Source organism: Kogia breviceps, chromosome 9, assembly GCF_026419965.1.
Source record: "Kogia breviceps isolate mKogBre1 chromosome 9, mKogBre1 haplotype 1, whole genome shotgun sequence".
Classification (NCBI taxonomy): Eukaryota; Metazoa; Chordata; class Mammalia; order Artiodactyla; family Physeteridae; genus Kogia; species Kogia breviceps.
The window spans coordinates 76,345,357-76,369,440 of NC_081318.1; the positions used below are offsets into that span (position 1 = coordinate 76,345,357).

Genomic DNA, 24,084 nt, shown 5'->3' on the forward strand with positions numbered 1-24,084 from the left:
CTTTAAGTAATTAGGTAGAAATTTTTTTGTTGTTTCAGAGAAGATTTTGATCAACTTTTTATTATAAGAATAAGCAAATGGGCTTACACAGGTATATTCAGATTCATTTTAGGTGTAGAATCATTTCTTCAGAAGATATTAGTTATTGGAATGTATCTTTGAAAGGTCATTCTCCTCTAGAGACCTGGAAGTTAGTTTTGCCTGAAGATCAAGAGTAGACTGAATACTACAACCTGATGGCCTAAGGTTCTTTCCAGCTTGGACATTTCTTGAAAGTTCAATTCATTCAGCAAATTTATCCAGCATCTAACACACCCCATGCACTGTGCTAGGCTCTGGGGATATTTGCCTTCGTGTGATCCCCAGTCAGAACAGTAAGGTGAAGAAAAGGGAAGGAAGGGAGGCAGGAAAGTAGTAAGAAGATAAGAAAGAAATCATCAAAAGACATGAATTAAATCATGAATCTTTTAAATGTGCTATGAAACAATCAAAGAGTGTGCCCATGAGGGTAAGGAGGGCAAATTTACTTGAACAATGGTGGTCAAGGAAGGCATGGTGGATGTTTGAGGTGGTTTCATGGAGGCTGGGACTTGAGGGATGAGGAAAATCCTGCTTTAGTAGGGGTAGGGATGGTGGAGTCTTCCAGATTTCCTGAGGTGGCAAAGACTTTGGTATATTCTAGAAAATATCCTAAGGCTTGTGTGACTGGAGTTCAGTTGAGTGAGAGGAGATTGAGATGAAGAAAGGCTGTTGAGGGTGGGTGGGGGCCGGAACAAGGGGACTTGCAGACCCTGGTGAGGAGTTAGGATCTAACTCTAAGGGCGCAGGGAAGCGGTTGAGGGTTTTAAACAGGGAGTGACCATCTACATTACATTTTAAAACCATTTCTCTGCCTGTAATTGGTCTGGTGAATGTATGCGAGCCGTCAGAGATTTGCTCGGAAGACTGTGGAAGTAGTCCAGGAGAAGGGTGATAAGCACCTAGATTGAGGATTTAATTTGAAAGTAGAATTGTTAAAATTATCCTTAGACCAAGTATAATTCTTCAGTTTTCTTTCCTAGTTCTTGCTCTTCCCTTCTCTGCTTCCACATAGACAAGTAATTAAGGTCTTAGTCTGATTTTCTCTTGAAATTAGCAGGTATAGTAGGATCTCTCAAAGTCTCTCAGAATTTAGAGTGCATTTAATTCAGTAGTATATAATAGTTTTATTCTCCTTCATTTAAATATATTTTTCTCTCTTGTGTATCTTGCATATGTTGACCTGTTAGTATTGATTTCTCTTTGCTTAGCAAAAATTGTTCCTTGCTCTCGTAAGGGGCTATTTGCATCACTGATATATATTTTCATATTATTTAAGAATATTTTTTAATGTCATTGTTTTATTATGTAACTTTGTCCCTTTTAGGAAATCCTACATTATCATTTTCATACTAAAGCTTATAATGAATTAATGATTTTAATATCTGGTGTTATATGTGTATCAAAGCCTATGTGAAAGTAGTATTGTTTGTTTTTCCTTCTTCCTTACCCTCTTCTTTTCTTCCTTTATCTTTTCTGGCATCTAAATGATCTTCTTCCTTCTTTCTTCTGCCTGTGCAAAAGTTTCCTCTGGCTGCTTGGGACACAACATATCAGTGAAATGATTTCTACGTTAGTCTTGGTAAGCAAGAACTGAAATAAAGGAACTAACAGGGGTGACTCATAGCATTAAAGTTACTTAAATGTCATCATGTATAATTTATGCCTAGTAATACTTTCACATCGAATCACCTCGTAGAGTGGGAGGGATATGTATCAACCATTGAAATACATTTCTCAAAAATAATTTTTTGGTCAAAGATTATGACTGGCAAGTTTGGGATTTACATTTTTGAAGGGAGAAACTCTAATAATATATTACCATTTTATCACTATGAAGTTCTGTTTAAATTTGATCTTTAGGCAGTAGTCATGTAAATTTCATTTAGCCATGCTTTGGTAACTGGTTATTGGTGAAGTAGTTTTGTTTTTCTTTTTTTGTTTTGTTTTCTTTGCGGTACGCGGCCCTTTCACTGCTGTGGCCTCTCCCGTTGCGGAGCACAGGCTCCGGACGCGCAGGCTCAGCGGCCATGGCTCACGGGCCCAGCCGTTCCGCGGCATGTGGGATCTTCCCGGACCGGGGCACGAACCCGTGTCCCCTGCATCGGCAGACGGACTCTCAACCACTGCGCCACCAGGGAAGCCCGTGAAGTAGTTTTTAAAAGTCCTGCAGGCAAGAAAGAATGCATGCTCATATCTGAGTAAGGCTTGACCTCTGCTTCTACATTCTAACGAATGGGACAAATGCTCCAAAAAATAAATATAATACTGCATAATATTTACATAGTCAAGTGTTTATGGATCAAAGACCTCAAAATATACATTCTGTATGGAAATAAATTCTTTCATTTCAACAATTGCGAGCGCCTGTTCCTGCAAGGAGTTGTGATTAAGAGGATAAGGACAGATTTAAGGCTCAATTGTAATCTGTCCTATTTCTCTAATAATTTTACCATGATTCTATATTTGCAAAGATCCTTCTTTTTCTTTAAATTAGGGCCCCATTTACTTATCTCCACATCTCTCTTCTTAAGGAAAACCATCTGCCATGTTCCTTTCAAATAAAGGTAAAGTTACAGAGGCTATCTCCTTTACTTACCTTGAATATCAGAAATTAGCCAGTTTCCCAGAGTGTAAAAAGTACTTGAATTGCCCTTTGGGAGTAAGTGTTAAGTGATTAGAAAGAGAGAGAAATATCTGTCAATGGTCTCTAACATTGCTTTGGTTTTTGTTTGCTTCCTTGCTTTTGCCCTCTTTTGTGTAATTCCCTGTATTTGCTGGAAGAATTATTAACAGGTGTTCTCCAAGTTTGGCTAATGTAGTCCAGATTTTTGTGCTATGAACAGATTACAGGGTTATAGTACTGAGATCTTGATTTTCTCCGTTCTTGAGGCAGCCAGAAGGCCTTGAGTGGCCCAAGCCACCAGGGAGAGAGAGCCCCTCCCTCCAGCAGTGAGTAGCCATGCATGACAGGACCAATGTTGGAAGCATTGACAGAGGGGATGGGTAGTAGGCAATGTATAGAAAGGCTGAGGAGGGGGACACTGATATATAGTGATGGATTATTATATACTTTTAAGCAAATAATTTTTTCAGGTCAGTGATTTTTAAAATAAACATCTGTGGAAGTGAGATAAACTAGACAGTTTATTTACATCTAAAAAGTCTTAGATGGCAATTCAGAGCTCTTAAAATGCTCTCACACATGTATTTTCTCATTTGGTTCTTCCAGCAGGCTCAGGGGGAAGCAGGGCGGGGAGCAGACTTGATGTTCAGAGGTTTAAAGGACTCACCTATATTGAGCACTTTCTAGCATTATATCTTCATTTTATTAGTACATTTAAAACACATGCAGGGCTTCCCTGGTGGCGCAGTGGTTGAGAATCCGCCTGCCGATGCAGGAGACACGGGTTCGTGCCCTGGTCCGGGAAGATCCCACATGCCGCGGAGCAACTAAGCCCGTGAGCCATGGCCGCTAGGCCTGTGCGTCCAGAGCCTGTGCCCCGCAACGGGAGAGGCCACAACAGTGAGAGGCCCGCATACCGCAAAAAAAAAACAAACAAACAAACAAACAAACAAAAAAAAACACATGCAGATTTTAAAGGGAAAACACAAGTGTTTTCATAGCTTCTGTTTTGTCTTATGTATGAAATGATGCAAGTTCTGGAAGTTCGTTAAGTATTACTTCATTTATTTCACTATTGCTAAAGTCAGAGAAGGTGCTTTTTAGAACATTCCTCGACAAATTACTTAATTTCCCTAAGGCCTCAGTTTCGTCTTCTACAAGAAGGGATTAACATAATACTAACATCACAGGATCAGTGTGTGGACAAAAGGAGAAAATACATGTGAAACACCTCCCCCAGGCCGTGGCACATCCTGTGTACGTAATAACCATCATGCTGTATTGACCTGTTTCATAAGATTTATAGGTATGTGTGCTAATTTTTGTTACTTCTTCCAGGTACAACAAAAATTTGGAAGAAGCTAAAAGAATTGGAATAAAGAAAGCTGTTACAGCCAGCATTTCTATGGGTGTTGCTTTCCTGTTGATCTATGCATCATATGCTCTGGCATTCTGGTATGGGACATCCTTAGTCCTCTCAGAAGAATATTCTATTGGACAAGTACTCACTGTAAGTGATGTTATATTAAGAGATGACTCACTATTAAAATGGCAATGAAATTTAGTAGTGTTGGTTTGACTGTTGGAGAATATATTTTCGAAGAATTATTAAATAATGCAAAGAATAGCAAGCAAGAGCCTGGGATTTAACATCAGGCCATCTTGGTTCAAATTCCGGCTGTGCCACTTAGTAGCTGTATGATTTGGTTCAGCCACCTAGACTTTTCAAGACTCTATTACCTCTTCTGCAAAATGGAAGTGATAGGAATAAGGTGCCATGATTTTTAGTGTTGTTGTAAAGGACTAACCGAGAACATGAGTATAGAATCACTTAGCAAAATTCCTTCTATGTAAGTTGTTGGGTAATATAACTACTGTGTGATTTAGAAAGAAATGAATAGTGACATTAGTTCCCTTTAACCCCTGAAGAAAAACAGTATCAAGTCTACCAATAAGAAACTGATTGGGGCTTCCCTGGTGGCGCAGTGGTTGAGAATCCGCCTGCCGATGCAGGGGACACGGGTTCGTGCCCCGGTCCGGGAAGATCCCACATGCCGCGGAGCGGCTGGGCCTGTGAGCCATGGCCGCTGAGCCTGCGCGTCCGGAGCCTGTGCTTCGCAACGGGAGAGGCCACAACAGTGAGAGGCCCGCATATCACAAAAAAAAAAAAAAAAAAAAAAAAAAAAAACTGATTGGGCAAAATGAAAAAAAACAAACAAAAATAAACGGTTCATCAGACCTCAAAGAGAATACAATCTGCTGGAGGGCAGAAAGACTCCATCTGATACAGAATGTGTGCTTTATACTTCACAAAATGTTTTCATATATACCGTTTCACTTGATACAAGAACACTAAGGTTGCCCGGTAGGGGAAATAGATAGAATCTTGCCTGTTTTTGAAAATAAAGAAATTGAAGCCCAGAGATCTAGGAGAATCACCTGAAGACATAAAGCCAGTCAGTGCTCAATCCAGGATTCAGACTTTGGGCTTCTGACTCTCATAATAGGGTTTGTTTCCACTGTAGCCTACTGATGACCTAAACCAAAATTCTTGGCCATTGAAGACATATAAAAATATTCTAGTCATATAGAATTTATTGTTTCACTGAGCCAGTAAGACTAATTCAGCATTCTAAACTGAAAAGTACTTGAACCCGGGAATAAAACACAGACCTACTAGAGCATGGACTTGAGGATATGGGGAGGGGGAAGGGAAAGCTGTGACGGAAGTGAGAGAATGGCATGGACATATATACACTACCAAATGTAAATTAGATAGCTAGTGGGAAGCAGCTGCATAGCACAGGGGGATCAGCTCGGTGCTTTGTGACCACCTAGAGGGGTGGGATAGGGAGGGTGGGTGACGCTAGAGGGAAGAGATATGGGAACATATGTATATGTATAACTGATTCACTTTGTTGTAAAGCAGAAACTAACACACCATTGTAAAACAGTTATACTCCAATAAAGATGTTAAAAAAAAAAGTACTTGAACTTTAAAAATATTTTTAACAGCCAGTATTCATATGTTGCCTTTGCCATTTAAAAATTTAATTAGCGATGTTAGAAGAATTATGAAAAAATGCACTAAACACTAAGTAACTTGATGTTTTTCTTTCACATTCCTCAGGTCTTCTTTTCTGTATTAATTGGGGCTTTTAGTGTTGGACAGGCATCTCCAAGCATTGAGGCATTTGCAAATGCAAGAGGAGCAGCTTATGAAATCTTTAAGATCATTGATAATGTAAGTCTGGGCTGGCCATTTATCTATCTGTCTAAAAATTCAATTTTCTTTATCACTTTATTCAGCTCTCCACAGATGTCACTAAAAGTAGTTATTGTAACCTAGTCATCTTCTGAAATTTTATTCTGTTTAGAAACCAAGCATCGACAGCTATTCGAAGAACGGGCACAAACCCAATAATATTAAGGGAAATCTGGAATTCAGAAATGTTCACTTCAATTACCCATCTCGAAGCGAAGTTAAGGTACAGTGATAAACGGTTAATCAGTGATTCAACAATGTATTGGATGAAGAGTTTCTGATACTTCCCTTTAGAGATTGTTTAAAAAAAATGTGTATTTAAACCTAGTTTTGAATTGAACTGTCAGTTCATAGTCTCAAAATCTGTGTATTGCCTTTAAGTTTATTCCTCATTCATCATGATAGATCTTGAAGGGCCTCAACTTGAAGGTAGAGAGCGGGCAGACGGTGGCACTGGTTGGAAACAGCGGCTGTGGGAAAAGCACGATGGTCCAGCTGATACAGAGGCTCTATGACCCTGCGGAGGGTGTGGTGAGATGACTCTTGCTGAACTAGATGCTGCGGCACTGAGTTACCTTTGCAGATTATACGTCACACGGTGTGTGAATATCACACCTACTTTTTATTTCAGATCAGTATTGACGGACAGGACATCAGGACCATCAACGTAAGGTATCTGCGGGAAATTATCGGTGTGGTGAGTCAGGAACCTGTGTTGTTTGCTACCACAATAGCTGAGAACATTCGCTACGGCCGTGAAAACGTAACCATGGATGAGATTGAGAAAGCTGTGAAGGAAGCCAACGCCTATGACTTCATCATGAAACTGCCTGATGTAAGTCCTTCTCGATCTTTGTCATGCTAGAGGGTTATAAAATGCTGGCCTGCTGCATAGGAAGTTAGGAAATGACTATAAATTGCAGGAGCCTCCTAAGAAGGGAAATCAAGATGACTTCAGATTTTAAAGCTCTAGCAGCATCAACTAGTAGTAGACATACATATTTTTTAAAATTAGGGTTGGTTATTACTAAGTTTAAGGAACTGGACCATACTGCCTGTGAGGCTTGGGTTGTTTATGGGATTGCTTGCCATCCTTTTATTGATTGATTGATTGATGATTGATTGATTGGCTGTGTCGGGTCTTTGTTGCTGTGCACGGGCTTTCTCTAGTTGTGGCGAGCGGGGGTGTGCAGTCTTCTCATTGTGGTGGTTTCTCTTTGTTGTGAAGCACGGGCTCTTGGCACGTGGGCTGCGGTAGTTGTGGCTCGCGGGCTCAGTAGTTGTGGCTCACAGGCTCTAGAGTGCAGGCTCAGTAGTTGTGGCGCACAGGCTTAGTTGCTCCACGGCATGTGGGATCTTCCCGGACCAGGGCTCGACCCTAGGTCTCCTGCATTGGCAGGTGGATTCTTAACCATTGCGCCACCAGGGAAGTCCCTGCTTGCCATTTTATAATCTGAGCTGAGATAGCTTATTCTGTTGCTTAATCCTCCTGTGGTTTCTGTGTTGTAGAAATTTGACACCCTGGTTGGAGAGAGAGGGGCCCAGCTGAGTGGTGGACAGAAGCAGAGAATTGCCATCGCTCGGGCTCTGGTTCGCAACCCCAAGATCCTGCTGCTGGATGAGGCCACCTCAGCGCTGGACACTGAGAGTGAAGCGGTGGTTCAGGTGGCCCTGGATAAGGTGGGCGAACCTCATTTCAAACCTAGCTGATTTGTAAGCACAAGAACATTCCATTGTTAATTCTTCTTAATATTAAAAAAAAATCTCTTCTAAAGTGATTCTTTAAGCTATTAAAACCATCAGACCTCTTTGGGTCTGTTTGTTTAATTTCTCTTTATTTCTCTGGTATTTTTTAGGTAGAGATGAATAAGCTCTCATTGAAAGATACTTGCAATTTGTTTTTTTCTTTATTTTTGGCTGCATTGGGTCTTCATTGCTGTGCATGGGCTTTCTCTAGTTGCAGCGAGCGGGTGCTACTCTTTGTTGTGGTGCGTGGGCTTCTCATTGCAGTGGCTTCTCCTGATGCGGAGCACGGACGGGCTCTAGGCGCTTGGGTTTCAGTAGTTGTGGCATGCGGGCTCAGTAGTTGTGGCACACAGGCTTAGTTACTCTGCGGCATGTGGGATCTTCCCGGACCAGGGCTCGAACCCGTGTCCCCTGTGTTGGCAGGTAGATCCTTAACCACTGCGCCATCAGGGAAGTGCCTACTTGGAAATTTAAAAAATTGAACAGTGAGAAATAAAGACTCAGATGAGAATTGGTCTTCGTTGTGATGTTGAAAACTTATTAGCCTTAGCGATGACCCTGTTATTTAGGTTTTGTGAGTTTTTGCTGTTGTCAACGAGAGGAAGGTTTACCGTTTCCAAGATGTTAGATGCCTATTGAGACTCTGTGGGAAATGAGAAACCTATTATCTTCAGGAAAGTGCCGGAAAGCTGCCGATGTTGGAAACTTACCTGAGCCGTGAAATGTCCTTGACCATCAACAGTTTGACCTTCCAGCAGTTCTCGAGTCTGTGTGACTCATTCACCAGTTTGGACTTGAGTGCTCGTGCTGTGCCAGGCAGTGTGCTTGGTCTCTGGTGTATGATGGTAACCAGGCCAGCTCTGTGAGGACAAGGAACGGGGAAACCTTTTAACCCATAAGTGCTCTGAGTTGAAGTGTCCCAGTAGAATTCAAAGATGAACTCATATTTGCTCCTGTTCCTCCTCTCTGTAATAACAAAACAACGCTGTTTCTCTAAACATCCTGTCAGAGTGCGTAATAGATTGTTGAGAGAAGAAAAAAAGCAGGTCACTAAAACTTCTGTGAACCAAAACAGAAAGAGATGGGATTGTGGCTGCGTTTCCCCCCTTCACTTTGCTTATCTATAATTTCACATCTGTATTTTCTTATAATTCTACCATGGCACTATGTATTAAATTATAAATAAAATGAATTTAGAAATTTTGCATTTAAAAATACCTTTTCTTTAGCATGCACATTTGCTGGGGGAATACCACATCCCCAACTTTTGAAAACATCCATGGAGCTGATCTGTTGTCTTCTCTACTTTCTAGTTGCTACCACCTAGAGAGTATTTTTCTGACATGTATTTTGTTTTCTTCTCAGAGTTTTTCACTTCTCTTTCTCATACTGATCCTGATACCTTTTTTTTGTTAGTTTGTTTTGAGAATTTTATTGCTAGTTCCTGGAGAGAAATATAGAGTAACAAATATAAGCTCTGGAAGAGTTACAAAGGTTAAAGAAATCTCAGGCAACTCGAGTTCTAATTCTCTGGCTCTGTTCCATATGAAAATAAAAATGAAATTGGGCATTTAAAACATTTACATAGCTCTTCAGTTTTTCCATAATGCTTCTCCCTAGGAATAAGCATCATTTATTAAGCATTTACTGTGCACGTCACAGTGCTCCCTGTGCATTATTGTATTTAGTGATCACAACTACTCTAAAAATTAGCACTCTATTATTATCCCCATTTTATATATGAATAAGTTGAGCCTCACACAGGTTAAAAGATTTGTATAAGATCCTGGAATTCATAAATGGCAGAACTGAGATTTGAGTTCAGATCAATGTAACACTGAAGTCTGCGCTTTGTTGCTGCACATTTATTATTTGTCTTGATCATCCAAATGTCCTGTGAGGTAGGACGTGGTGATTCCCAGGACTGATGCTAGCTCATATTCACCAGTATAGCAACTGGCCTGTACCTGCTCTGATTGACCAATTCTTGGGCTGTAGGGTGTTGTACTTTGTATGAGCCCCTGATTATTACTATAAACAGGCTATGAGAGGTTGAGTAAAATACTTAGAGGCTTACATCATATTAATATGAGACTATCATATTTGTGTTTATAGTTATAATAGAACATCATTTTAAACCACTAACTGTACATTTACTGAAGGCAGAGACTATCTTATATAGCTTACATAGTTTTGCAATGTCCAAGGCATTGGTGGTCAGTAAATATAACTTGAATTAATGAATTTTTCCATATAGTTGTTCATGTATTCCCAAACCAAATTTTTTTCTCTTTAGGCCAGAGAAGGCCGGACCACCATTGTGATCGCGCATCGTTTGTCCACAGTTCGTAATGCTGATGTCATTGCTGGTCTTGATGATGGAGTCACTGTGGAGAAAGGCAATCATGATGAACTCATGAAGGAGAAAGGCATTTACTTTAAACTTGTCACAATGCAGGTATAGTCTAACTCTAGCATTTTCCTAAAGCACAATATGTTAGGCGTAAGCTGATTTTGCTGTGTTCAGTGCTATAAATAAATGTTACCGTTGATTATCTTGAGAAGAGGGAAAAAATACTTGCGTGGGAAGCTGGGCGATTCAAGATCTGACCAGTGTTTTTAAGAGGTTTTTTCTTTCTCTTGAAAGGAGGGAAAATAAAGAAGGATAATTAGAGAAAAGTAAAGTTAAAAAAGGCTTAAAAGTGAGCTATCGGGCTTCCCTGGTGGTGCAGTGGTTGAGAATCCGCCTGCCGATGCAGGAGACACGGGTTCGTGCCCTGGTCCGGGAAGATCCCACATGCCGCGGAGCGGCTGGGCCCGTGAGCCATGGCCGCTGAGCCTGTGCGTCCGGAGCCTGTGCCCTGCAATGGGAGAGGCCACAACAGTGAGAGGCCCGCGTACCACTAAAAAAAAAAAAAAAAAAAAAAAAAAAAAGTGAGCTATCCACTCAAGTAGCCACTAGCCACACGTGGTTATTGAGCACTTCAGCAGTGGTTAATCTGAATTGAAGTGTTTGTAAGGTGAAAGTGCATACCAGAGTCCAAAGACTTAGACTTAGTCCACCAAAAAAAAAAAAAAAAAAAAAGCGGGATATCTCAAAAAGTCTTTACACTGATTACATGTTGATCTAATACCTTGGATACATTAGGTTAGATAAAATATATAATAAAAATTGATTTTACCTCTCTTACTTTTTTAAACATGGCTACTGCAAAAGATTGTGGCTCACAATATGGTTTGCACTGTATTTCTGTTGATAACGGTGGTCCAAAGCAAATATGATTGAGCCAAAAACACCCACAAAAAGGATATGACTAGATACATGGAACGGATGCCATGTTGTTTCAGCATATTTTATGGGAATACTCATTTAGTGGTTTTAATTTTCAAATATAATCACACCAGAAAATAGCAGTTTAACTTTATCCTTTTCCTATATAAGGACTTAAATTGCCATTTCCTTGATATTTGCTGTTAGGTGATTAGTTTTTGTTGGTTAACTGAGCCTAACCAGCTTATGCATATTTCTTGTTTATTTTAGACAAAAGGAAATGAAATTGAATTAGAAAATGCAGCTGGTGGGTCCCAAAGTGAAATTGATGCCTTGGACATGTCCCCCAAAGATTTAGGATCCGGTCTAATAAGAAGAAAATCAACTCGCAAGAGTATCCACGGACCACAAAGCCAAAACAGAAAGCTTAGTACAGAAGAGACTTTGGTATGGTGGAGGCTGCGGACTTATGTCTTCACCAGTGGGCTAAGGCTGGGATACGAGTGGGAACAAGAAATGGTTATCCAGAATCCTCCTGTCCTATCCCCTAGCCTGTTCCACAAATCCAAATCTCAACATTTTAGACTCAAGTTGGAATTTATAGGACAAGAATTTTAGAATTAGAATTTATAATGTAAAGAGATAGATTATAGTGGGTCTTCAATTACAAACATTTCTGTTCTTTCATTCTTACTTATAAATATACTTGTCACATTCCAACTGTCAGGTCAGACTTAAATGTTTATGGAATCATCATTTATTTCTTAAGAAATAAAGAACAATATAACAGAATCTGTCAGCACTTTTTTTTAAAGGTAAATAGCCATCAGTTGATAAGGAAGTAGGAATAAGATATATTCATTTAAAAATTTTTGTGCATACAGAAGAACTGTACATCAATAAAATCAGTTAAGTATCAGTTCTTTTCCTGACGAGTGTGTTGTATTATTTTGTGTTCTCCAGGATGAAAATGTACCTCCAGTTTCTTTTTGGAGGATTCTGAAGCTGAATCTAACTGAATGGCCTTATTTTGTGGTTGGTATATTTTGTGCCATTATAAATGGAGGTCTGCAACCAGCATTTTCAGTAATATTTTCAAGGATTATAGGGGTAAGTGTTTATGTCCATTTTGGAGATTTACTTGTGAGCCCTGACTAAAGAATGAACTGTTTGTATTTGTAACTTTATGTAGAATCCACAAAAACATGCAGCTCACCTTCATATGACACTAAGCAGCTTGTAGATGTAGGAATAGAAGTCTTGTTTGTGATAGGAAAACTAATTTTTCAAAGCTTCCTTTGTCGTGGCAGTTGGTTTCTATCCTAGGGCCCTGGGAACGAGATCCCTGAAAAATAATCAATGAAACTGACTAGGTGACTGCCCCCTACCTGCCATCATTGGACTCTGAGTCAACCTCAGGACCGGTCCTGTCACCAGGGTGTGAAGAGAGTTCCTCGTATGTTCATCACACTGGCTCAAGAGAGAGCTGTTCTCTGACTCATGTGCTTGTCAGGACGTGAGCAGGCCGAGCGCTTGGCCTCTGTGAGATGTCCATCCCACGTGTTAAGATGAAAACAAATGGGATGGCTTCCAAAAGATTGAGGCTGACAGATGCTGGTTGCACCTGCTTTCCATTTTAGCATTTTCCACAAAAAAGTTACAATCCAGGCAGGAGTGCCCTCTGTTAATGGCAGATGTTCAGACATTAAGCTGAGGACACCTTTGCCATAACTGCTAGAAACGTTGTAGAGAAAGAGATGGATCACTACACAAAATATAGACCAAATGCTAACTTTTGATTATACTAAAAGATACATAAATATGCCGGTCCACCTATGCCTGGCTAACTTATTTCAGGTTGGCATTCACATGTTTGATGTAGTCCTTCAGGGAATATCTTCAGTGTCTGCTTTGTGCCACGTACTGTTCTAGGTGCTGAAAAAGTACCAGGAAAGAGAGGAAGTGTCTGATTCCATGGAGCATATGTTCTAGGTCAGGGGTTAGCAAACTTTGTCTATAAACGCTAAGAGAGTAGATATTTTAGGCTCTGCAGGCCAAATGGTCTCTTTTGCAAATGCTCAGCCTTTCCATTGTAGTGCACAAGTAACCATTTTAGAAGCAAAGGAACATGGTTGTGTTCCATAGCCACCATAGATTGGCTGGGGCCAGTCCCTGTTTTAACAATTGTCTTGCAGGCACAGAGGTAGACAGTGGCATCATCAGGGAAAAAAAAGGAATTGGATTAGTTAGGAAGAGGTTTGGCTGTGTATAACAAAAACTTACAAATTTTATGTTATCCTCATTCCTCATGTAACGATAGACCTGGAAACAGGTGGTCCAAGGCAGACACATTAGCTCCTAGATATTGGGTAGGCAACAAGCTCTCTGCCTCATTAAAGGTTTGTAACACAGAATTTAGGATTGTGGGCTCTGAGTTAGATTGCTTGGGGGTATAGCCTTGGGTCATCCCTTGGTGGCTGTGTTACCTTGAACAAGTTAATTAACTTCTCTGTGCTTCAGTTTCCCTTTATGTAAAATGGTGATGATAACAAACCTCAGGAGGTGGTTGTGGGGGTAAAGGGTAGTATACATGAGTTTGTTTAGAATAACGCCTGGCACAGAGTAAGAGCTCACTGGTTGTTAGCTCTTATTTTTGTTAGAATGACTAATCAAGAAAAATTAATTTAACTTCTTCCAAAAAGCTTTTTTTTTTTTTCCCTTTATAAGGGATAAAGTTGTCTGGGTTGGCTTAGGAATATGGCTGTCACAAGACTGATTGTGGCCCACTGTGAAGGGAGGTGATTTTCTTTCCCTGTGGCATGGTTATTGTCTGTTCTTCAAGCCCAGGGCATCCTGTAAGCTCTTCTAACCCAGGTCTCCACATGTGGTTCTAGGTCAGCTGGCTGCAGTTCCCCACTGGCTATCTAACTGGCCATCCTACAGAGGCTGGCTCAAAGAACCTCCTTTCTTTGGAGAGGCCTCGGGTGAATGAAAGAGCACCTTTCCTGGGTTCACCGAAACCACATCAGCAGATGTGTCTCCAGACACCTTGGGACAGTTGAAAATGTCCAACTTGTAAAACAACAGATCACCGTACAGTGTAGTTTCCCATCAGAGGAAGCAGAGAGTATTTGTTCCCAATTCTGCTGTGGTGGGTGTGGCGCTCCCTTTTGGCACTCCTTACTCCAAGAAGGAGTATGGAAAAAGAGCTGGATAGATTGATGAATGACAGGCCCACTCTTGGTCTCCAGGGAAGGCAGAATATGTCCCCCTTTAGGGAAGCCAGCCTGACCTCCACATACTAAGGCTCCCTTGACCCCGAATACTCTGCTAGATGCAAAATGGGTCAGACTTTGAATGATTTCTTCAGTGGTACTGAAAACCCTTTAAATATTTTCTTGACAGGTTTTTACCAGAAATGACGATCCTGAAACCAAACGACAGAATAGTAACTTGTTTTCACTCTTGTTTCTAATCCTTGGAATTATTTCTTTTATTACGTTTTTCCTTCAGGTAAGTGTCTACATTTTCACTTTGAGAAATGTACCATTGTTCAACTGGGGAATTTATTAAACATCTGTGTAATAACTTGCTTTTTAGTAGAATTGCTCCTCTAGTTGCTGGGCTGTTAGCAGCCAGTCGCTTTGACTGTTTTTTTTTTTTTTTTTTTTTTTTTTGCGGTACGCAGGCCTCTCTCTGTTGTGGCCTCTCCCATTGCGGAGCACAGGCTCCGGACGCACAGGCTCAGTGGCCATGGCTCACGGGCCCAGCCGCTCCGCGGCATGTAAGATCTTCACGGACCGGGGCACGAACCCGTGTCCCCTGCATCGGCAGGCAGACTCTCAACCACTGCGCCACCAGGGACGCCACCAGGGAAGCCCAGCTTTGAGATTTTTTAAAACAAACATGTTTTGATTCCTCTGGCTCCCTTGCTTCCTTCCTTCCCACCTTCTCCTCCCCCAACTGGAAATGTTAATGAGGTCAGAGGGAGAAGAGAGTATTCGATCTAATCTGGTGATTGGAGATGAAAGCTGGTGTTGACTTAAAAAAATGCACAATGTGAGAGTTGCGAGTTAAGTTTTTTTGGCTACGTTGGGTCTTTGTTGCTGTGCTTGGGCTTTCTCTAGTTGGCGTTGAGCGGGGGCTACTCTTCGTTGCGGTACACGGGCTTCTCATTGTGGTGGCGTCTCTTGTTGTGGAGCACGGGCTCTAGGCGCACAGGCTTCAGTAGTTGTGGCATGCGGGCTCAGTAGTTGTGGCTCACCGGCTCTAGAGTGCAGGCTCAGTAGTTGTGGCACACAGGCTTAGTTGCTCCGTGGCATGTGGGATCTTCCTGGACCAGGGCTCGAACCCATGTCCCCTGCACTGGCAGCCAGATTCTTAACCACTGCACCACCACGGAAGTCCCATGTGTTAAGTTTTATTTGGGGCAAAATGAGGACTGCAGCCAGGGAGACAGCATCTCAGATAGCTTGGAGAAACTGCTCCTAGGATGGAGAGGGGAAGGTCAGTATATATGTGATTTTGGTGAAGGGGGAGTACATTGCAATCAAGCACATATTTTTTTGCAGGTTTCTGCTAGTCACGAGGAGCAGTTGTCACCGTGAAGGGTTTTAGTGCTTTTCTAGATATGAGGAGATACAAGAATTGGGCTCATAAAATTGGCTTCTGAAAATATCTATCTGAAGACATGTTCTACCAGTTTTTCCCAGAGCACAGAGTGCCTCCTTTCTGCTCTCCACCCTGAACTCCTTTCAGGGGGTGTTGAAAGTCAGCAGCTGCAGCAGCACATGATTTAATCCTTGTAGAGGTAGATGGCAAGTACCAATTTGTTGCTGACACTAGGCTCTAAAAAATGGGATTTAGGGGAGCCTTGGACATATGTTTGGATATAAGTACTGTCAGTCAGTTTAAATACTTAAAGAAATGTCTTCCAGTGTTCTAAAAGCAACAACAAAACCCAGAACCCCATAAGCCAGTTACACTGTTTTTGAAAACGTTTGAAGAGTTTATCATTTATTTTTTGCTAAAGGAGAAGGAAGGCTTTTAATGATGGAAAAATGTCAGTCTTCAAACAAAAACTGTAGGAAACATTTGTAAAGAGTCAGATTTTACAAGTTGCAAACCATTTGGCTGAGATGAAATTGCAAGGAATTAAGTGCTCTAAAAAGCTCAGCATGGTAAGACAGTATGGGCTTTGGTGTTAGGCTTAGGGTCAAGTATGAGTTACTGCAGTTGCTAATTTTGTGTCCTTGGGCAAATAAGTAACTTAAACTGTGTAAGCCTCAGTTTCCTCACCTGTAAAATGGGGATAATGGTAGCTGATGCTTGATGATTAAAAGAGATGATAAGACTAAGTTCCTAGGTCTGTGTGAGGCAGTTGTAAACATAATCACTTATTAAATGAATGAAAGATTAGTCACATGTAATTTTTTAAGATAGAACTCTCAATAGGTCTCTTTATTTTACGTGGTGTAAGCATGTATTCGTATTTTGAACAGATAGAACACTTTTCTGGACATGATAGGAGGTCCAAAGCTCTGGACTCTTTTGTTACTGAGTACTTCAAGTCTCTTTGGGGAATTTGATCATACTAGAATAAATGTGACATATGTGAGATTGACTTACCAACCATTAATGCCATAGGAGTTGGGAGAAGGTAGAGATTGCTGAGGGTGCGGTTGGTTAAGAAATTTGGAGGGAGGTAGACTTTGAGCTGGAGATTTGAATTGGTGAAGCAAAGGCAGTTAAAGTGGTACCTTTGTCACATAATGATGCTCGGAGAAACTGGAGCCTGGTTTGCTTGGCAAACCAAGGTGAAAACAAAGGCTCTGAATTCCAGGACCTCAGAAGTGCAGAGGTGGCACAGTGCCTCACGGTGATGTTAGAATGCCAACTCCTCATTTAGAAATGCAAGGAAGGCGCTGACTGGGGTGAAATCCCAGGCTCTGGGTTCTCATTCTGGCTAAGATTCTTTTAGACGAAGATTCAGATTCCAACTCCGCCACCTTAGAACTTGAGCCTCTGGCAATTTACCAGCCCCTCTAAACCTCCATTTCTTCTGTATAGTGGTGATTATAGGTTTGTCCTGAGGACTTACAATGTTTGTGAAGTACTTAACAATGAAAGTTCTCAACAAAATAACAACAGTAATATTCCTGTAGTGGGCAAGATAGTTCAGATTTCATTCAGTCTAATAGCAGAAACCTTCATCTGGTCATTTCCAAGTAAAGTTGATCATTTTGGTAACTTCAGGCGTCAACTCAGTTGACCCAGGGTTTCTCCCTCTCCCCCGTCTCCCTGGATTGGTGTCTATTTTCGCAGAAGGGTTATGCAGCATTACAGCACTGGGCAGAGGGTGGTGGTCTGTGCACCTCCCCTGCCCCCCTGCCTCATGACCCGAGGGGCTGGTGGCCTTCCTTTACGTGGTGCAACCTGTCTTCCTTGGTCAGGACCGTGTGGAAGAGTGCCCTTTGCACATGTTTCTTCCCGCGCTCTCCGTAATGTCCAACACAGTAGGCTGTTATTAGGGCTTCTCCTCTTCTGATACACCATCCAGCCATTTCCACTCTGCTTTCTCCAGGCAGTTGTGCGGCAACTGCCAGTTCATCCGTGAACTGCCCCTCCCAGCGCTGCAGATGGAAAGGGGAGCGTTGCTTCCTTCTGGTCCTGTATCCCCAGACTCGCTGGGACGAGGGTCCGTCTTCGCTGCTCCCCAGCCAGGGCCCAGCATGGCCGTACAATCACGTCTTACTTTCTTCTTTCCCGGAACGCTCTTCTTTCCTCCCAGATACAGATTATAGGGAAAGGGGAAGGGCAATGCAGAACATTCTCTCTCAGTCAGTAAGCCTTCCTTTCCAACTATTTTGCTCCTAGACGTTGGCTTTTTTTTTTTTTTTTTTTAACTTGGAAACTAAGAATTTGATATCTTTGTTGTCTGTATCTTTTATGGCTGGGGTGGCTGTATATTCTTGTTTTCCCAGGTTGCACCTCGGGTCCTGGTGTAATTATGATACATCTCCCCTCCTCACGCTCAAAAATGTTCTCGTTTGGATGATACGTAATATAAACCCCCGGTTTAGAGTGCCTTCTGCCTTGGGAACAACTCCCCAGCTTCCTGAGTGACAGACCCTGGTTCACGGGGAGAAATAAGCGGGAGGGGGAACGGGGGACAGAGAAACCACCTCCTAATAAATCCCCGACGGGCCCACCAGCTGGCTGGGGAGTGGCGGTGTCGATTTCAACTCTCCTGGCTCTGCCAGCAGTGCGGCTACGCACCATAGCGCACTGTCACCGAAAGAGAAGCCAAGCCTTGAAATCGGGCTCTCCGACTTTGTCTGGTGTCCTGCTTTAGCGGTGACACCAAGTTCCCCTCCTGTTGTGTCATCAGCGGCTGGGTCTCTGACAAGTCTTTTCCCTCGGGGCGTGTTATTCTTCACAGGGCTTCATGTTTGGCAAGGCCGGAGAGATCCTCACCAGGCGGCTCCGATACATGGTTTTCAGATCCATGCTGAGACAGGTATGTCTGTTGAGGGCTGTGCCTGGACTATGCAAAATTCCCCGCTGGGCCCTGTGGGGAATCAGTGGGGCGCTGTCAGCTTACTCACAGCTCCTGTATTGATCTTCCTTCAATCGCATATCAGAGATGCTGCTGAACCGCCCACCAGGTCGGGCTCAGAGCCCTGCTCTGGGAGGTCTCCTCCTCCTCGGGGGGAAGACTGGGGTCTCTGCGAGACAAATGGGAGTCTCCAGGGCAGATTTAGCTCCAGCCTCTGTTTCAGCAGCTGTAGGGAGGGTACGTGGAAGCGATCTTCCATGCTTCTCATCCCTTTCCTCTCTTTCCTTCCTTCTTTCCCCTGGGAAACCCAGGATACTTGTGTTTCTTCCCACCAGGAAATGCCTTCTGTACCCTTTCTTTCCACAGATCAAATGTCATGCCCATGGCCCATTCCCTGCTGCTCAGTTTCTTCGCTGGGGCTAGACTGATAGATTAATTCCAGCTGCAGTGTTGCTAGCGGATGATTTAATGGAATGTGTCTCACACGCAACACCTTCAGAACCCTAACAACAGACAGATGTGAATGTTTTTCTGGGGAAAGGGGGAAGGGGATTCTGGACATGCAACCCAAAGCAGCCCAGTTCAAAGGGGAAAGTTTCTTTAACAATCATGCACATTTTGTCTGTGACTTTATAACTTTCCATTTTAAACTCACTAATACTCTGATGCCCCATCTGGATATCCCGGATATGGTGGGCGTACTTGAACCCTGGCCGGGGAACACCACTTGCCTGTGTTGATTTCTAGATGACATTCACATTTTCCCAGCTGTCTTCCGTTCTTCAGTCCTTTCCTACTCCTACCTCTGCCACTTAAAAAGAAGACATATTTATGGGGATTGCTAGCTTGTGACTGACAGAGCCAGGACTGAATCCAGTGAGTGAAAGAGCACTGTTTGGTGGAGGGCCCTGTGCTAGGATTTTCAGTCAAACCATATTTTATAAGTGACATTCTATTTAGAGTCAAGGCTTTGGTCCAGGGCTAAATGCCCCATTGCCCCTCCAGCCCCCAGGCCACCTCCTAGGTCCATTATTCTTTGGAAGCTGAGCTGATGATTTGTGTAATGCCCTCTCCATAAATTATTAAGTCCAGCCATCATGCATTAAGGGCCTTCTGCTTACAAGGCATAATACTAGGTATTGTAAGGCCTTCACATCAGAATGGTCCCTAGTACACGGAAGTTACATTTCAGTGGGGGAGGCACTTAAGCACTGAACAATTTTTAAAAGCAAATGGATACATACTATAAGAAATTATAAAGCTGTGGTATTTTCCTTCAATATTTTTGGGGAAAATGATAGATACTGCTTTAATTGCACATCAACCGTCGAGGTAACTTCTTAGGACCATAGTTATTTTTGTAACAGACATAAACTGGTACTTCAAACTCAAGTCTTTCTAGTATTTTTGTATTGAAAAGTGTAAGTGGTTTTCCAAAGAAAATCCTCTTTTATGTTGAATGCTAAATTTTAATCTAGATTTCTTTTGTTGATTTTTTTTTAAACCCAATCGGTTTATGCTGCCCTGAACCACAGTTATCTGTTGATTCGACTTCTCTATGTGAATGTCTGTTAAGCATTTCACACCTAATATTTCCAAAATTGAACTTCTGACTCTCCCCTCCCCGCAGGGCTTGCTCCTTTCCGAGTCCTCCCCCATATCAGTAAATGGCACCTCCATTCTACTGGTTGTGCAGGCTAATGACCTTGGAGTCGTCCTCGACTCCTCTAGTTTGTTTAATATTACAACAGCCTCCTAACTGGTCCTGCTACCTCCATCCTTATCCCAGTCCAGTGGGTTCATCGCCCAAGAGCCAGAAACATTCTTCTAAGATAAAAAGTCAGATCACCTCCGTCTGCCCCATACCTGCTGAAAGCTACCCATATCTGTCAGGGTAAAAATCTGGACTCTTTACTTTCTTTTTTTCTGTTCGCGCCGCACAGCTTATGGGATCTTAGTTCCCTGACCAGAGATTGAATCCGGGCCCTTAGCAGTGAAAGTGCAGAGTCCTAACCACTGGACCGCCAGGCAAGTCCCCAAATCTGGAATCTTTACAGTTACCTCTACGGTCACACACGATGTCGTCCCCACTACCTCTCAGACCTCATCTCCTGTAGCTTCGCCCCCTCTCCCACGCACAGTCTACTCTATACCCATTGGTTCATTGCATGCGGGTATGAGAGGAGGAGTGGGAGAGCCCAGTGAGGACAGAAGTCTGTCCAGAGGGAGAGGCGGCTTTACACATTCCCACAGAGGTGCTTTTAAGACTGGTGGCAGTCCTTAGTGCTTTCTTGCTTGTATGTGAACAGATCAAATATGCCTTTTCCTCAGGGCCTTTGCACATGCTCTTTCTTCCTTGTCTCATATTCTCATCCTTCTCTTCAAGTCTCTGCTCAAACGTCACCTGAGAGAGGACTTCTCTCTCCCCTTCCCAATCTATAAAATAGTGCTCTCCCTCACCTTTTTTTCCTTCTTACCCCAGTCTGTTTTTCTTCCTACCATTTATTATCACCTGGCGTGGTATATAGTTATCTGTGGTTTCCATCACTAGAATCTGGGCTTCATGAAATCAGCGACTTTGTCATTTTTGTTCACTGTTGAGTAGATCCAACACTTAGACATTATGTTTGGAACAAAGTAGACACTCAAAAAATTTCTTTGACAAATGAAATGGTCTCTTTATGACTTTGTCTGTTAAGTCCCTTTCTTGTCTATTCAGTATCAAATCCTGAATGCTTAATGTAGGAGGATAAGTGATAAATAAACCTGACCCTGTCACTGCCCTCCGAGCTGAGGGTCTCATGCATCGGGCTTTAAGACAATGAAATCATTTTCTGTGTCACAGGATGTGAGCTGGTTTGACGACCCTAAAAACAGCACGGGAGCCTTGACGACCAGGCTTGCCAAGGACGCTGCTCAAGTTCAAGGGGTACTGACTGCCTCCTTTCTGCTGTGACTGTCCTCATGGGCCATTTTGAATTTCAGCATGAAACTAATTTTCTCCCTACAGTTAATTCTCATCATCATTAAGAAAATGTTCAAACTTTAACCTATGCAATATATCATGTGCCTTATGGCAAAAAATGTTAACTATTTAAATATCATGTACTATATAGTGTATAGATAACTTATAAGCTTTGTTTTGTTATTTGCCATCTTATTCATGCTATTAACAAAATACATGTGGAAGGATAATTATTTAGAAAAGGGAAGTATTTATCATCGTATCATGAAAGTTCAGTCTGTGTTAATGCTTTGCTAATCCCCAGAAAATTATAATAGCTACTGAAAAAAAGAATGTGTGTAGTTACTGTAAGAAAGTTAAGGGGCACTAAAGTTCAGGGGAGAGCAAAGAGAATCTTAAAAAGGTTGAAAGAACAGATGAATAGATAAAGAAGATGTGGCACATATATACAATTGAATATTATATTACTCAGCCTTAAAAAGGAACAAAATTGAGTTATTTGTAGTGAGGTGGGTGGACCTAGAGTCTGCCATACGGATTGAAATAAGTCAGAAAGAGAAAAACAAATACCGTATGCTAACGCATATATATGAAATTTTAAGAAGCGGTACTGATGAACCTAGTGGCAAGGCAGGAATAAAGATGCAGATGTAGAGAGTGGACTTGAGGGCCTGGGGGTTGGGGAGGGGGAAGGGTAAGCTGGGACGAAGTGAGAGAGTATCACTGACATATACACTACCAAATGTAACATAGATAGCTAGTGGGAAGCAGCCGCAGAGCACAGGGAGGTCAGCTCGGTGCCTTGTGACCACCTAGAGGGGTGGGATAGGGAGCGTGGGAGGGAGACGCAAGATGGAGGGGATATGGGGATATATGTATACATATAGGTGATTCACTTTGTTATACAGCAGAAACTAACACCCCATTGTAAAGCAATTATACTCCAATAAAGATGTTTTTTAAAAAATTGAAAGAAATGAAAAGAGCATGAAAAAATTGAAACAAGGGTAGAAGGAACAACTCACTCAGACTGTAAAACTTGAATTCTGCTATCATGTGAATCTCTTTAAGGGATATAACTAGAAACTATTGAACCAGCAGATTTTGATTTGTGGATAAAGTGACAACTTCTTCTTTAACTACAACTGTTTATGACAGAAATCTACAGGATGATGTGGAATTTGGGGTCAAAAAAGCATGTGATCTCTGCCATGTCTTTCCCTCCCTTGAACCTTAGCAATCTTTAGCTTTTAATCTTTCTGTAAGAGTACTATGATTACATTTCTTATAACTAATATATGGGGCTTCTGTAAAAATAAATTAGATTATGAATGTGGAAGGAGATACAGTTATAAAATCTCTATAAACCTTGAGCTTTGTTGCTTTAATACTTAAAGCAAACAAATCAACAGAAATTGAGGTTTAGCTCAAGCTGTGCAGAATCTAACAGAACAGAACGTACACTGCCTGAAATAACTTGGAACTTCCTAAAAGAGACAACAGCCATGCCCTTCCTGAGCCCTTATGGGATGTCAGATTGTCCTAAGAGCTGTGGAAGAAGATGGCAGCAGGATATGCTGGTAGGGGCTTGCTGGTTGTGAGGGAAGGAAGGCCGCAATCTCGATGATGCGGCAACATATTCAAGAGGCATGAAGGAGGGAAAGATGCCGGCCCTATAGATGTCTATGGTGGCACATTCTGAACAGAAGGTTCAGCGAGTGCAAAGGCCCTGAGGTTGGAGCGTCTATTTCTACAACTGTTCCCAAAACAGCAAGGAGGATAGTGTGGCTGGAATAAAATGAGTGAAAGGGAAAGTCATATAAGAGTTGAGATCAACATCATATCTGAAATTATATGAGAAACCATTGTAGGATTTTAAATATAGTAGGGACGTGATCTGAAATTTTTAAAGGCTGCTGTGTGAATAGGCTGAAGGGGTCAGGGAGAGGCAGGGAGTCTATTGCAATCATCCAGGGGGAGGGAAGATAGTGTTTTAGACTAGGAGATTCATAGTGAAAGTGATAAGAAGTAATCAGATTCTGGGTATAGTTTGAAGGTACAGCCAACGGAATTTGTTGGCTGGCTGAATGTGGTATGACATACTAGAGAAAAGGGATTTAAGGATGACTCCAACTTTTTGGACCTGCACAACTGAAAAAATGGAGTTGCTTTTTAATGAAACTGGGAAACCTGTTGAAAGAGTTGTGTCTGGGACATGTTGAGTTTGAGATGCCCACAGTAGACATCCAAGTGGAGATGTCCAGACCGCAGGTGGATTTGCAAGTCAGGAGGTTAGCAGAGAAGTCTGGTCTGGAAAAACACATTTGGAGATTTTTCAGCACACAGGTAGCTTCTAAAGCCACGAGGCAGGAGGAGATAGCCAAGGAAGCGTGGGAGGATAGAGAAGATGGCAAGGTCTGGGCCCTGAGCTCAGGGCTATGAGATGACCCAGTGAAGAAGAGCGAGAATAAGTGGCCAGTGAGGGAGAAGGGCAGTGTCCAAGAACAACATGAAGAAAGCATTTTTAAGGAGGGAGCAGTCTAGGATCTCAAATACCGCTGATAAGCTTGTAAGA

At 42.2% G+C, this 24,084-nt stretch overlaps 1 protein-coding gene across 6 annotated transcripts in view; it reads left to right on the plus strand.

Moving 5' to 3' along the window:
* Nucleotides 1-24,084, plus strand: part of ABCB1 (ATP binding cassette subfamily B member 1) — a 120,803-nt gene that overhangs the window by 59,670 nt on the left and 37,049 nt on the right. For all 6 annotated transcript variants that reach the window (XR_010842272.1, XM_067042687.1, XM_059074150.2 and 3 more), the window contains exons 9-20: nucleotides 4,043-4,214; nucleotides 5,835-5,948; nucleotides 6,082-6,192; nucleotides 6,375-6,500; nucleotides 6,601-6,804; nucleotides 7,479-7,649; nucleotides 10,012-10,173; nucleotides 11,257-11,433; nucleotides 11,950-12,096; nucleotides 14,392-14,499; nucleotides 18,428-18,505; nucleotides 21,390-21,473. Coding sequence is in view for 5 of the 6 variants with exons in the window: in XM_067042687.1 (XP_066898788.1) it covers nucleotides 4,043-4,214; nucleotides 5,835-5,948; nucleotides 6,082-6,192; nucleotides 6,375-6,500; nucleotides 6,601-6,804; nucleotides 7,479-7,649; nucleotides 10,012-10,173; nucleotides 11,257-11,433; nucleotides 11,950-12,096; nucleotides 14,392-14,499; nucleotides 18,428-18,505; nucleotides 21,390-21,473 (1,654 nt within the window). In the remaining variant the exon portion in view is untranslated. The remainder of the gene's footprint in view (nucleotides 1-4,042; nucleotides 4,215-5,834; nucleotides 5,949-6,081; nucleotides 6,193-6,374; nucleotides 6,501-6,600; nucleotides 6,805-7,478; nucleotides 7,650-10,011; nucleotides 10,174-11,256; nucleotides 11,434-11,949; nucleotides 12,097-14,391; nucleotides 14,500-18,427; nucleotides 18,506-21,389; nucleotides 21,474-24,084) is intronic.